We start from the raw sequence: 13167 nt of genomic DNA, 5'->3' as shown, positions 1-13167 counted from the left end.
ACAAAGACAAAAAAATTAATTGAGATGAGCCTCACCACAGGTCACATGATCACAAAGTATGTATCAAATTCAATTTTCAAATCTATCAAAACATATAAAACAACTTATAAAAGAGTATTAAAACAAAGAAAGTATATAGATATATATATACGGGGGCTGAGTAAAGTTATAATAAAATCAAAAGATTCTTCTATCATTTATAGTACCTGTTTGTTTACGTTCATACATAACTTTATCAGCTTCTTGTAAACCATACTTTTTAATCAACTTAGAATAAAACAAACCACAAGCATTACATAGTGTCCTACTCCCCTCAGGTCCTCTTCTCCATTCAGGTGTTTCTTGAGAACAACAATGTTGACAAGTTATATCTGGCTTTATACTAAGTTCTGCGTTAAGTCCACCAACACCAAATTGTTGTTGATGTCCAATTGATGAATTTGGAACATGAATATCCAAGGGAACAATTTCACCTCCAGAACTAGTCAATGATGTCATTGACTTCTTTCTCTTATTCGTTGGTTGTTTTCTCTTATCAATCTTTCTCTTTCCATTCTCAAACATAAAAGAACTACTTCTTCTTACATTGATAGATCTCTTCTTTTCAGAAAGGCCCCTAATCTTTTCAAGAATCTCAACCAACTTAGTAGCATTAGCAATAGCATCATCCAATTCTTCAATCGGTAGATCAACAACAGCCTTTTCGGTAATCTGCAACATATTCTCCAGATTATTCTGTTCACCCGATTGAATATCACCACATTTATTTTCAAACCTTAATAAAAACTTAACCAACTCAGCAACAAATTGATATTCATTAGTAGGTTTATCCAGTTCCGCAACTAGCTCATGAGCAGTAGACCCCAAATATGAAAAGCTCAATGATCGACCTCTAGCCATAGTCGTCGGTGACGGTGCAATCGATCTTACAGCAAAACTATTAGCGTTGTGCGTCATATCTGGGTTTGTACCATACGGCGGCTTGGATGAAAAGCTTTCTTGACGATATTGACGAGGGAATTCCGTCGTCGTATTACCATGGCTAGAAAATAATATATAGTTATTAAAATTTGGTCCGCCACCAAAAGCGTTAGCATCTATAGAACCATGGGCCAGTCGCTGTTGTTGTTGTTGTTGGATTGGACCTCCTCCAAGACCACCACCGCTACCGCTACCGCTGCTGCTGCCCCCACCATATGGTGGGGGTGCAACTTCTGGTTCATGGAATGTTCGAATCAATTGTTGAAAGGAGGGCAATCTTGTTGCTGTGGCTGAATCTTTACTGAATCCATTCATAATTATTTAGATATTATTTTTGGTTTAACTTTCAATCGACGAAATGACAAATAAAAAGTTTATAATGAAAGATTTATAAATCATTTGAGAATGTAACTTTGACATGGTTACAGGCGATCGTCTAGGGTTTTTAAATAGCCTACTGCAAATCTTCGGTTCGGAAGCATATCATAGAATGCCAAAAAAAAAATTTAAATTTTTTTAGAACCAAATCTCTAGAACGCCTGGATTCTTGTTACAAATATTCGTTATGCTAGCAACCGAATGAAAATAGGAAACTTGACTAGGATCGCACTTGCACCAACTTGCATTACAAAACATATTAACCATCCGTTTTTTTTTAACTTTTTAATTATTTCGAAAAAGACCTAGAACCAAAGTTAAAAACTTATGATATATCGGGACTATTCTCATACATAAGAATATGGGAATAAGGAACCAGATTGTACAGAAATCTACCTTTATTTCTTTTTCTTTTTACTCTTTTTGGAAGATGATGACGATGTTTTTGAAGATTGTTGAATAACAATAGTTCCGTCCCTTACATCTTGTGATTCATTTTTAAATTTCTCTTGGCTGTCTAAAAAGAACATCAAATCCGAGACTTCTTCTTGTAATCTCTTATTTTGATCATTTAATTCTTCTATTTTTTTATTCCATTTTTCCGAATCTTTTTGAATATATTCTATTTTTTTAGATAAAGCATCATTTAAACTATTAGCAATATTTAATTCTCTCATGACTGAATTTAACTTTTCATCTTTTATTTGAATCTTTTCTTTTAAGGACGGGATTAAATTAGTTGTTAAATCAGTTAATTTTAAACTCAAATCTTCAATTTTCATGTGTAACTCCGTGACAGTCTCCAGATTTGCGGCAGGTAACATGCTAGATCCGCGTCTGAGTTTAGTTGGTGAATCTTTTGCTGCAAGGAGGGATTCGTAATACTCGCGTTGACTTGCAAGCTGACTAATCAAAAGTTGTGAATATTCAAATCCAACCTCGTCTATCTTGTCTATTGTTGAACTGTTATTATTATTATTGTTAGATTTTCCTGTTGCTCCCACAACACTATTTTTGTCGGGTAGTTCAACTAATTTCCCATCGGATTCATTCGTTACGAGCCGGTGTACATAGTTATCACCTGCATAATCCCAAACTCTTGACGTACTTATTTCCATAGCAAAGCAATGACCTGTATTTACAAAGTGCTTTAACGAATGTTGTTGTGGAGCATACCTGCTGCAACCGACATTTCCACACACGAGACAAATCCATAAATTTGATATTTCCGGACAATCATTGCATACTTCAGTTTCACTTGTTGATTCCTGCAATAATGTGTTTGGAGGAGTAGTTGCAGTACTAGATGAATGATTTAGTAATTGATTAGAATTATCTTGTGAAGTTCTTCTTGGTAGATTTAAGTGTTGTAATCTAGTCATTGATCTTCGTACCTTTTCATTGGATAAACTATGTGAGTATCTGCAGATCGGACATGTATCATCTTTCCATTTAGATAAACATTGACAATGAAAAGTATGTTGACATGGAATCGTAAGTAATCCCGTTATGGTAGAATCCATTCTTTCTAAACAAACAGGACAAGTAGGTAATTCAACTAATGAAACCCTAACCAGTCCACCTGAATCTAATGAAACAAATTTATCAATACTTGTTTGAACTGGACTATTATTTGAAGAATCTGGTGGTGACGTAAATGGATCTTGAAGTAAAAATGGAATCAAGGAGTCTGCAGTATCATTCTGTTGTTGCTGTTGTTGTTCTTGTTTTAAGGGGGGGTGATTCATTTGAATAGATTTCACATACACCACATGACATGCTTCAGGTTCCATTGAATTGAATGGTTTCCCATTATAATGATATTGAAATTCTGCAGCTTTAATGATATCCCTAAATTTTATTAAAACTAAAAATCGATTTGGTTTATCACTCTTAAGAATTCTAACATGTGAAATATGATTCATATAATTCTCTCCAATAAATCCTAATAAATCAGTTGCTGTAAAATAAGTTGGTACTGCTAATATTGCCACCATCGTATCATCACCAGGATTGGAATGACGTTTACTTGGTATCCGGAGTGACTCTATATCTGATTGGCCACTGTCTTGTTCTTCTTCTTCATCTTCAAATTCTCGATATAATCTTATAATTCCTTTTCCTAACAGCTTTGCTTTAATTGGTTCAATTGCTTCTGCCATAGTTTTCTTATGTTCAATATCTACAATATCAATTTCAGTGATTTCAATTGAGGAATATCTATAATCAAAGTTATGTTCTTCTTCTATACAATTATAATCTATAACAATATGATAGGAATCTGTACCTATCATTATCTCTACTCTCTAGTTAGTAGTAGTCTATATAGTACAGTGGTAAAGAAGAAAGAAGAAAGAAGAGGAAGAGTGGTTAAAGTTCAAGTGGTTCTATAAAAAATATTTTTCCTTTTGGAAATTGATTAAACTGGTGATAATTTCACCATTATTACCAATGATTTCATGTTCTTTACCTTTAAGTACTTCTAATGCTTTAATATCAGGTATCCAAATCACATGAGCATTAGCAGCAATACCTGAGACCACGCCAGGAATACCATCTTCAAATATTAAACATTCTTCAATTTGAATTTCATCTAATCCCAGGGCCAATCTATCAATATTAATACTATTTAAACAAGCAAACCAAATATCAGGATTCGGTTTACCTTTACCAGGAGGGATTCTCTTATCATCTCCAGTTACGATATGTTTATCAAAATATTTAAACCCATGTTTTAAATGATGAGTCTTTCTATCAAAATTTGTAGTATTTGAACTTGTACCTAATGCCATGGGAATATTATTTGAATAAAGATATTCAAGTAATTCTAATGCTCCTGGAAGAAACTTAGAATGATGCCATAAGTTGGCTTGAATTTTCATACTTTGCTCTATAAATTCCTCAGGAGTAATTGTCAAATCATATTCTTGAATCATAATTTTAGTAGCTTCTGGTCCTGGTCTTCCTTGAAGTTTAATTTTAATATCCCAAGTTAAAGGACCTTTTCCATATAATGCCAAGAGTTGCGTAGCTGCTTCTGTATATAAATCTTCTGTATTAAGGATGGTACCATCCATATCTTGGATATCATGAGTTAGTAAGGTTTCATTATAATTGCTAATGAGGGATTATGTACTTACCAAAGAGACATGCTCTAATTTTAGTATGACTACAAGGTTGTTAGTAAAAAGGGTTACTCTCTCACGAGTACAATACACACATACTGTTTCTTAGTCATTTCTTGTCTATTAAAGCTCTTTCTTAGTAAAGAAGAAAAACGTGGTGTTGCAGATCCCAAGGGGATCAAAAAGAAGATGCAAAAAAGAAAAAAGAAATCTTACTGAAATTTAATATCAATAAGCCCGAGGCATATTTTACAAGTGTATTTGTATTTGGAATGTTTATAAATTAAACTATATGTATGTGTATATAAGTATGTATGAAATGCATTTTACAATAATTAATAATAATAATAATAAGAACTGCTATATAAATAAGGAATTAAGGTAGCCGTTTATAAAGGAGCATTCTTAAATAAATAAGATATACTTTCACCATTATGTAATCTTCTAATTGCTTCAGCTATTACTGCTGAAATATCAATTGTATCTAATTTAGGACATAATTTCAATTGATGTTCAAATGGTACAGTATTAGTACAAACAACTGCTTTTAATTTAGAATTATTGATATTCTTAATTGCATTGCCTGATAAAATACCATGAGTAACAATTGCAATAACTTCTTTAGCTTGATTATCTAATAATACTTCAGCAGCTTTAGCTAAAGTACCACAAGTATCTGCCATATCATCAACAATAATACAAATCTTATCAGTAACATCCCCAACTAAAACCATTCGAGAAACTTCATTAGCTCTAGCTCTTTCTTTATGAATCAATGCAAAATTCAAATCTAATCTATCAGCTAATCCTGCTGCTCTCTTGGCACCACCAGCATCAGGGGAAATAATAATTGCTTTACTATAATCAATCTTTTCTTTAATATATCTAACAACACTTGGTTCAGCGTATAAATTATCAACAGGAACATCAAAAAACCCTTGAATTTGTGAAGCATGTAAATCCATCGTTATTACATGATGACATCCAGCAGTAGTTAACATATCAGCCATTAATTTAGCAGTAATTGGTGCTCTTGATTTATCTTTTCTATCTTGTCTAGCATAAGGGAAATTAGGTAAAATAACCGTGATTCTTCTTGCACTTGCAGTTCTACAAGCATTAATCATAATTAATAATTCAATTACTCGATCATTAACTACTCCTGAACCTATTTGACAGACAATATATATATCTTCATCTCTAACTGATTCACCAATAGAGAATTGAACTTCACCTGTGGAATCTCTTTTGAGTTCACTTGGAGTAAGACGTAATCCTAATCGTTTAGCAACAAGTTCAGCTAATCCTCTATGAACATCACTTGCTAATAATTTAATTGAATTGGTAGACATGGGGGTGGGTGAGAGGGTGAGTTTTGGTATGCAGTAGAAATTTGTATTAACTTGTAAAGCAGTTAGCAGTCAATGCAGTAGATGATAGGATATGTGGTAAGTGTAGACACAAGATGAGTCTGAAAGATTTCACACTTTGGAAAGTTTGTTGAATCTTAATCTCTTCCCCCATATAAAATAAGAAGAAGAAGAAGAAATTGAGAACTGAATTCCAACCTGTATTAAATTTTTTTTTGTTTTTTCGGGTTGTAACACTGAATTTACAGGTTAGTTGGGGTATGCGATGAGTACTACTTAAAACAAAAATTACAGTTTACATCGTAATATATTTCATACATAATTATACATACACTTGATTGATGGATTAAACATGTCATATCCACAGGGGTTGTTTTGGTCTTAGAATAAATCGTCAATATCATCAAGATTATCTTCTTCTTCTTCTTCTTCCTGTTCTTCTACATCTTCCTCTTCGTCTTGTTGTACTTCATCTTCTTCCCCTTCTCCTTCTTCCTCATCTTCTTCTTCGTCAATTTGTCCTTTTGTTACATGTGATGGTACCAGTTTCTTTTGTAAAGATTCTTGTTCGTCTAAATATTTGGCTAAATCTCTCTTTTTCAGTTCTAATGAAGATTTCAAAGATGTATACGTATTTTGAAATTTCATTCGTAACATCTTACTTGAAGCAGTTGCCAAGTTCTTTCTATGATGTTCAACAACCTTTTCAAGTTCTGCAATTTCTTCTTCTAACAATTTGACATGTTGCTTTCCGGATTTTCCGCCGTCATCCTCTTCTTCTTCTTCTTCCTCCTCTTCCTCTTCTTCTTCTTCCTCTTCCTCCTCTTCTTCTTCTTCCTCCTCCTCTTCTTCGCCTTCTTCCTCATTCTCTTCCATTTCACCAGGAGTAGCTTGGCCGATTTGAGTTGTGCCTTGCTCTTCTTCAGATTCAATATCCCCATCAAGGACCTTATTCAATTCTTCTTCAAGATGAAGTTCGATATCTTCCGTAAGTTCATTATCCTCCACTCCCCCAGTATTCTCATATATTTCATGCTCTGGATATTCCGTCTTAAGTGGAAGTGGAGTAGACACTGCCGAAGGTGTCGCACTTGATGCTCCATATCTTTGTTGTTGTAATTGCTTACTATCTATTAATTCAAAATGACTTTCTTCTGCTTCATTGTCTAATTTAATCAATTCATCTACTTTACTTTCAATATCTTCAATTACTCTATGGTCTGCTCTTGTAGGGCGGAATCTACGATATACATCCTCAAATGGGGCCAATACCCCATTCCTATAAACCATTTTCCGAGGTCTGATTTCTCCCCCCTTAGCATATTTATAAAAAGGATGTTGGAATAGATATTCTTTCGGTACTTCAAAATCCTTTTCCGTATTCAATTGAGATGGATTCACTTGATGTAAAACTAATAAAATTTGACAAATATCAAACGTTTTAAAAATATTCTTCCGATCAATTGTCTTATATAATTCCGTTATCGTAGGTAAATCAATCAATCTCGCCGAATAGAGGGTTCCATTTATATTTATGACTGCTTTATCTTTTGTTATCCATTTTATCACCAATCCGGTCAAATCACCAGAATCAACCGCATTATGAACAAAATCTAAATTGGCATCATTCAAAAACCGCACTACTATACCTTGTTCTATCAATGGATCATCTTCCAAATCGGGAGCTTCTGAATCGTAGCCTTCACCAGGAACTCTGGTTGGTTTTATTCTTACTCGGGGTACCACTCTAGGTGCTGGTTGTGCAACAATATTCAAACCATCCCCACTAGAAGAAGGAGGAGCAGTAGTGGTAGTGGTGGTAGGACTAGGCTTAGTGCCTGGAAACGTTATCTTTAGTTTTTTGATCTTTTCTTTTGGATCTGTGCCTTCACTTTTTCTTCTTTTGATACTTATTGTTGGACCAGTTGATGGTGATTTTGATGGTGCTTTGATTTTCAATTTAGGAAGTGGTGGTGCATCCTGTGGTTGTGAGGGCGTGGACCCACTTGAGGAGGGTACTTTTAGTTTAAGCTTGATTGCCATAGTTATGTGTCTTGGGAAATGATGAAATGATAAAGACAACACAATCAATAAAGTATTTGCCTTGTCAGTTTTATGTTTTTGAGTATGATGGTTTATATGCAGGATATTTTAAAATGTCGTGCTAACTACAATATCATGAAACGAAGTCACCTAAAATCTTTGTTTGCATCTATTGTAGCATATCCATGGAATCTAAGTAAATCAGAAGGATAGCCTTAAGTAACTTTTTGATGGCATATCAAATTAACATTGTACAATTGAGATTTCAGTAATGCCAAAGGTACAGTATATCTTCGTAAATTATATAAAATGTCGCACTCCAATCCCTAAGAGACATTCTTCTCTTTTTTCTCCAGCAATTTTTGTTTCTCACTTTTATTCAATCTCTCTGCTGCCTTTCTTTCTTTCTTTCTTGATTTAACACCTGTTTGTTATGGTGACCAATTGTATACTCTGACGAAACTAATAGGTATAGATAAAGGTAAACGATATGGGTAGAAGGACGTCTATGTCAAGAAGTAGAAGATCTTCTTCTTTCGATAGAAGAAGATCATCACTATCAAGACACAATTCAATCACATCAATGGATTCATCATCAAGTTATTTACAAGAAGAAAATAATCATGAAATGTATTCCGGTGCAGTTTCAGAAATCATTCCTTCTTCAATCTCAACATTACATTATCCTCATAACTTTGGTGGAAGAAGGGATTCTCATTTCTCAAGAGAAACATCCCCTTTATTGAGTGGAGATGAGCTGGAAGATATTGTTGCCTTGAATAGAGTTAGATCTATGGCATCGCGTACTTCAATTGATGCCCAGGGTAATTTTAAATTCTTCTCTCCTGATGAAATAGAAATGGCACATGGTGGATCTACTTTGGAAAACCCTGAAGATCCTGTGGATTATAATACTGATTGGGATTATTCAATTGATAAATTTGTGGAAGAAGAATATGAAGAAAATGGAGAAGTTTTACAAGATGAAGAAATGTTTGGACAAGAACCAAGTGGTAGTAGTAGAAGAGTTCAATCTCCTGATATTGTGGAATATGGTTCTTTGAATTATGATAGACGTAGACGTGATTCAGATGATGAAAGTAATAAATCAAATCTTTTGGATACTCAAATTGAAGCAACTCAAGTTGAAGAAGCCTTTTTGAAACAATATCCCGCAGAATTAGATTATCAAAGGTATTATCTTGCGGAAGAAGATTTAGTTATTGGTATTGCCGGATATTCTAATTGTTGGTGGAAAGAAGTTATCTACTATCTCATTTGTATCTTTACATTAGGAATTGGTTATTTGGTATTGAGATGGATGCCACGTTATAGAATCAACTTAATGGGAACTAGATGTCCCTTGGGGATTGCTGATTGGTGTGTTATTGAAAACGAATTTGGTGAGCTTCAAATTGTCAATATTGAAAAACAAGCGTTGAATGAAAGATTATCTAGTTTTATGACAGTAGAGACATCTTCACAAGATGATACTTTTTCAAGTGAAAAAGACCCTATTATTCCTTATATTCATTCATTCACATATAGGTATATTAAATTTTTCTATAATCCATTGGAGGATCTTTTCAAAACCAATTCCAATTGGTATGATACCTATTGGTTAAAGGTCCAGAATACCCATGAAGGTGTTTCTCAAACTGTCTATGAACAAAGAATGGAGATATTTGGTGAGAATAACATCGATATTGAAGAAAAAAGTGTTGGGCAATTATTAGTTGATGAAATATTGCATCCATTTTATGTCTTTCAAGTATTTTCCATTTTCTTATGGTTGGCTGATAATTATTATTATTATGCTTCATGTATTTTTATTATATCAATGGTATCTATTATAAACTCCTTAATAGAAACAAAATCAACCATGAGGAGATTACAAGAAATTTCAAAATTGTCTTGTGAAGTTAGAGTTTGGAGAAATGAGTTCTGGAAACAAATTGATTCAAGTGATTTAGTTCCTGGGGATGTATTTGAAGTTGATCCTTCATTGAATGTGATTCCATGTGATGCTATATTAATTAATGGGGATTGTGTAATCAATGAATCAATGTTGACGGGAGAAAGTGTCCCAGTTGGAAAAACTTGTGCAACAAAGGAAACTGTCAAATTTTTATCTGAAATTTTTATAGATCCAATATTGTCAAAATCATATTTATTCAATGGTACCAAACTTTTAAAAACAAAATCATCCAATGAACAACCAGTGACGGCAATGACAGTCAAGACTGGGTTTAATACTACGAAAGGTTCCTTAGTTCGTTCCATGCTTTTCCCTAAACCAACAGGATTCAAGTTTTATCAAGATTCATTTAAATATATTGGATTTATGACTATTATTGCCGCAATTGGATTTACTTATTCAACTTACAATTTCATGAAATTAGGATTAAGTACCAGGATTATGATCTTGCGTGCATTGGATATAATTACGATTGTTGTTCCACCCGCATTACCTGCTACATTAACAATTGGAACCACTTTTGCCCTTGCCAGATTGAAAAAGTTGGATATTTTCTGTATTTCTCCCACTAGGGTAAATATTGGAGGGAAATTAGATGTTATGTGTTTTGACAAGACTGGGACTTTGACTGAAGATGGATTGGATATCTTGGGATTACATCTAGCTAATAATGCAAAAGGTAGAAAAGAAATTATCTTTGAAGATATTGTGGAAAATATTAATTCTTTAAAAGTATATCCTGAAGCTACCGAGCATGAAACCAATAATGCGAAATATTTATTGGGATGTATGACTTCTTGTCATTCTTTGAGAAATATTGAAAATGAATTATTGGGTGACCCATTAGATGTAAAAATGTTTGAATTTACAAGTTGGAAATATGAAGAAGACCATGTTGGTAAAACTATTGTATATAATGGTAACGATAGATATACTATCATAAAAGAATTTGAATTTATGGCAGCACTTAGAAGAATGTCGGTTATTGTAACCAGCAACAGAGATGAAAAGATTGTATTCACAAAGGGAGCTCCGGAAGTTATGATGGATATCTGCCACCCAGAAACAATCCCTACTAATTATGAAGAATTATTACATCATTACACTCATTCGGGTTATAGAGTTATTGCGTGTGCATATAAGGAAGTTGATGATATTTATTTAACCCGAGACTCTGCAGAATCGAAATTAATCTTTACTGGTTTTATTATCTTTGAGAATAAATTGAAATCTACTACCAAGGACACTTTACAAAAACTTAATGAAGCCGAAATTCGTACTATTATGTGTACTGGTGATAATATTTTGACTGCAATTAGTGTTGCTCGAGAATGTGAATTAATTCCGCCTAATATTCTGCACATCTATATACCAATCTTAGATGTTAAAGATAATGAACAATATATCGCTTGGCAAGAAGTAAACGATGCCGATAATAGATTGGATCCAATTACAATCAGACCAGTTGATATTCGACAGGAAATGAGTTATAAACTAGCAATAACTGGAGATATTTTCCGGATCCTTTTAACGGAAATTCGTAATGAAACCTTAATTCAAAACGTCCTCATGAATTGTGATGTTTTCGCCAGAATGTCCCCCGATGAAAAACATGAATTGGTTGAACAATTGCAGAAAATTGATTATACTGTTGGATTCTGTGGTGATGGGGCCAATGATTGCGGTGCTTTGAAAGCTGCTGATGTGGGTATTTCCCTCTCGGAAGCAGAAGCCTCGGTCGCAGCACCTTTTACTTCTCGAGTGTTTGAAATTGCATGTGTGTTGGATGTTATTAAAGAGGGGAGATCTAGTTTGGTTACAAGCTTTTCATGTTTTAAATATATGTCATTATATTCTGCCATTCAGTTTATTACCGTTACTATACTTTACAAAACAGGAACTAATTTGGGTGATTTTCAATTTTTGTATATTGATTTGTTTTTGATTTTACCATTGGCAATTTTCATGTCTTGGTCAAAACCATATGATAAATTAATTGTGAAGAGACCAACTGCCAATTTGGTTTCTCCCAAAATTCTTATTCCCTTGGTTTGTCAAATTCTAGTAATTTTGACTTTCCAGGTTATATTATGGCTTTGGGTAAAGAAAGAACCCTGGTATATCGAACCAGTTCCAGGAAGTGATGATGCAGTACAATCTTCTGATAATACGGTATTATTTTTGTTTTCCAATTTCCAATATATACTCATTGCTGTGGTATTAAGTCAAGGGCCGCCATATAGAGAAAGTATGCTTAAGAATTATCCATTCATGATCAATCTAGTTTTGGCATTATTAATCTCTGCAACTTTATTCTTGATTGATGGTGATTCTAAACTTGGTGACTTTATGCAATTGACAAATTTGAATGGATGGTTTTATTACTACATTATTATATTTGCAGTGATTAATTTTATAGTCATGCTGATTGGTGAAGTTAGTTGGTTTAAACATATTGCACAAATTTATAAGAAATTATTCCAAAGGCACAAAATTGGTAAAAGCAAAAAGACTTTCAAGAACTTAAGACGTGAATTTAGTCAAGTTCAAAGTGTATAGCATGTTTTATTGTCATTAGTAATATTTATATTTATATCGTTATTCATTATTCCATCTTGTTAAAAACTACAATAAAAATAATGGCTGCAAAAAAACAAATGATTCTGCCCAGGATCGAACTGGGGACGTTCTGCGTGTTAAGCAGATGCCATAACCAACTAGACCACAGAACCTTTTGCACGAAATTTTTTTCGGTGGTTTTTTGCGAAGATTATTTTGCACGTGATTTTCACGCGATAATCATGTGAAACTCAAGCGGAAATCATGTGAAAGTCACGATCGGCTGCATTTTTGCTTAAATATTTTTGCAACCATTTCACCAAATTTTTCATAAAATATGAATTAATTGAAGTAAATATATTCATGAGCTTCTAATATTATATTCATTCTTTATGATTGATCTACGTCACGGGACAGAAAGAGAGATGAGTAGGCGAAATAAAATCTTTGTATATGTAAAAAAAAAGATATCTCCTGTTGAAATGGAATTATCTTAATTCTTTTCAAACATTACTAGAGAGATTCAATCTTTCATATTTTTAATTGATCATTTTTTAAATGAAACATTGATCCAATTGAATGAATTGCATTTGTCAATACGCAGCTTATTAATATCTTTATCGTCCTAGAAAGAAAATTGCCACACACCTATTAGCCTGTGGAAAAAGCTGCAATTTATTTCAAACTGAAATGAAATGGTCCGATCAGGAATAGAATATAGAAGTCCAGAAGT

The 13167-nt window shown here is 33.4% G+C and overlaps 6 protein-coding genes across 6 annotated transcripts; 1 reads left to right on the top strand and 5 right to left on the bottom strand. All coding sequences in view use genetic code 12, as the record gives it.

Moving 5' to 3' along the window:
* Positions 1-177: 177 nt before the first annotated feature.
* On the bottom strand, positions 178-1296 carry J8A68_000584 (uncharacterized protein; the record flags this gene model as incomplete). The annotated part of the gene is made up of 1 exon (XM_049409972.1): positions 178-1296. One exon carries the CDS (start codon positions 1294-1296, stop codon positions 178-180), a length of 1119 nt encoding a protein of 372 aa, XP_049266193.1.
* Positions 1297-1757: 461 nt separating this feature from the next.
* Positions 1758-3653, bottom strand: J8A68_000583 (uncharacterized protein; the record flags this gene model as incomplete). The annotated part of the gene is made up of 1 exon (XM_049409961.1): positions 1758-3653. One exon carries the CDS (start codon positions 3651-3653, stop codon positions 1758-1760), a length of 1896 nt encoding a protein of 631 aa, XP_049266192.1.
* Positions 3654-3746: 93 nt separating this feature from the next.
* On the bottom strand, positions 3747-4436 carry J8A68_000582 (uncharacterized protein; the record flags this gene model as incomplete). The annotated part of the gene is made up of 1 exon (XM_049409950.1): positions 3747-4436. The coding sequence occupies one exon, from the start codon at positions 4434-4436 to the stop codon at positions 3747-3749; it is 690 nt and encodes a 229-aa protein (XP_049266191.1).
* A 437-nt stretch (positions 4437-4873) lies between these two features.
* On the bottom strand, positions 4874-5836 carry PRS1 (ribose phosphate diphosphokinase subunit; the record flags this gene model as incomplete). The annotated part of the gene is made up of 1 exon (XM_049409939.1): positions 4874-5836. One exon carries the CDS (start codon positions 5834-5836, stop codon positions 4874-4876), a length of 963 nt encoding a protein of 320 aa, XP_049266190.1.
* Positions 5837-6235: 399 nt separating this feature from the next.
* On the bottom strand, positions 6236-7897 carry J8A68_000580 (TATA-binding protein-associated factor TAF7; the record flags this gene model as incomplete). The annotated part of the gene is made up of 1 exon (XM_049409928.1): positions 6236-7897. The coding sequence occupies one exon, from the start codon at positions 7895-7897 to the stop codon at positions 6236-6238; it is 1662 nt and encodes a 553-aa protein (XP_049266189.1).
* A 583-nt stretch (positions 7898-8480) lies between these two features.
* On the top strand, positions 8481-12434 carry J8A68_000579 (putative acid anhydride hydrolase; the record flags this gene model as incomplete). The annotated part of the gene is made up of 1 exon (XM_049409917.1): positions 8481-12434. The coding sequence occupies one exon, from the start codon at positions 8481-8483 to the stop codon at positions 12432-12434; it is 3954 nt and encodes a 1317-aa protein (XP_049266188.1).
* Between the last annotated feature and the right edge of the window lie 733 nt (positions 12435-13167).

Source organism: Hemisphaericaspora subhashii (genome assembly GCF_019202705.1).
Source record: "Hemisphaericaspora subhashii strain CBS 10753 chromosome Unknown scaffold7, whole genome shotgun sequence".
NCBI classification, from domain to species: domain Eukaryota; kingdom Fungi; phylum Ascomycota; class Pichiomycetes; order Serinales; family Debaryomycetaceae; genus Hemisphaericaspora; species Hemisphaericaspora subhashii.
This window is presented reverse-complemented; position numbering and strand designations above follow the sequence as displayed.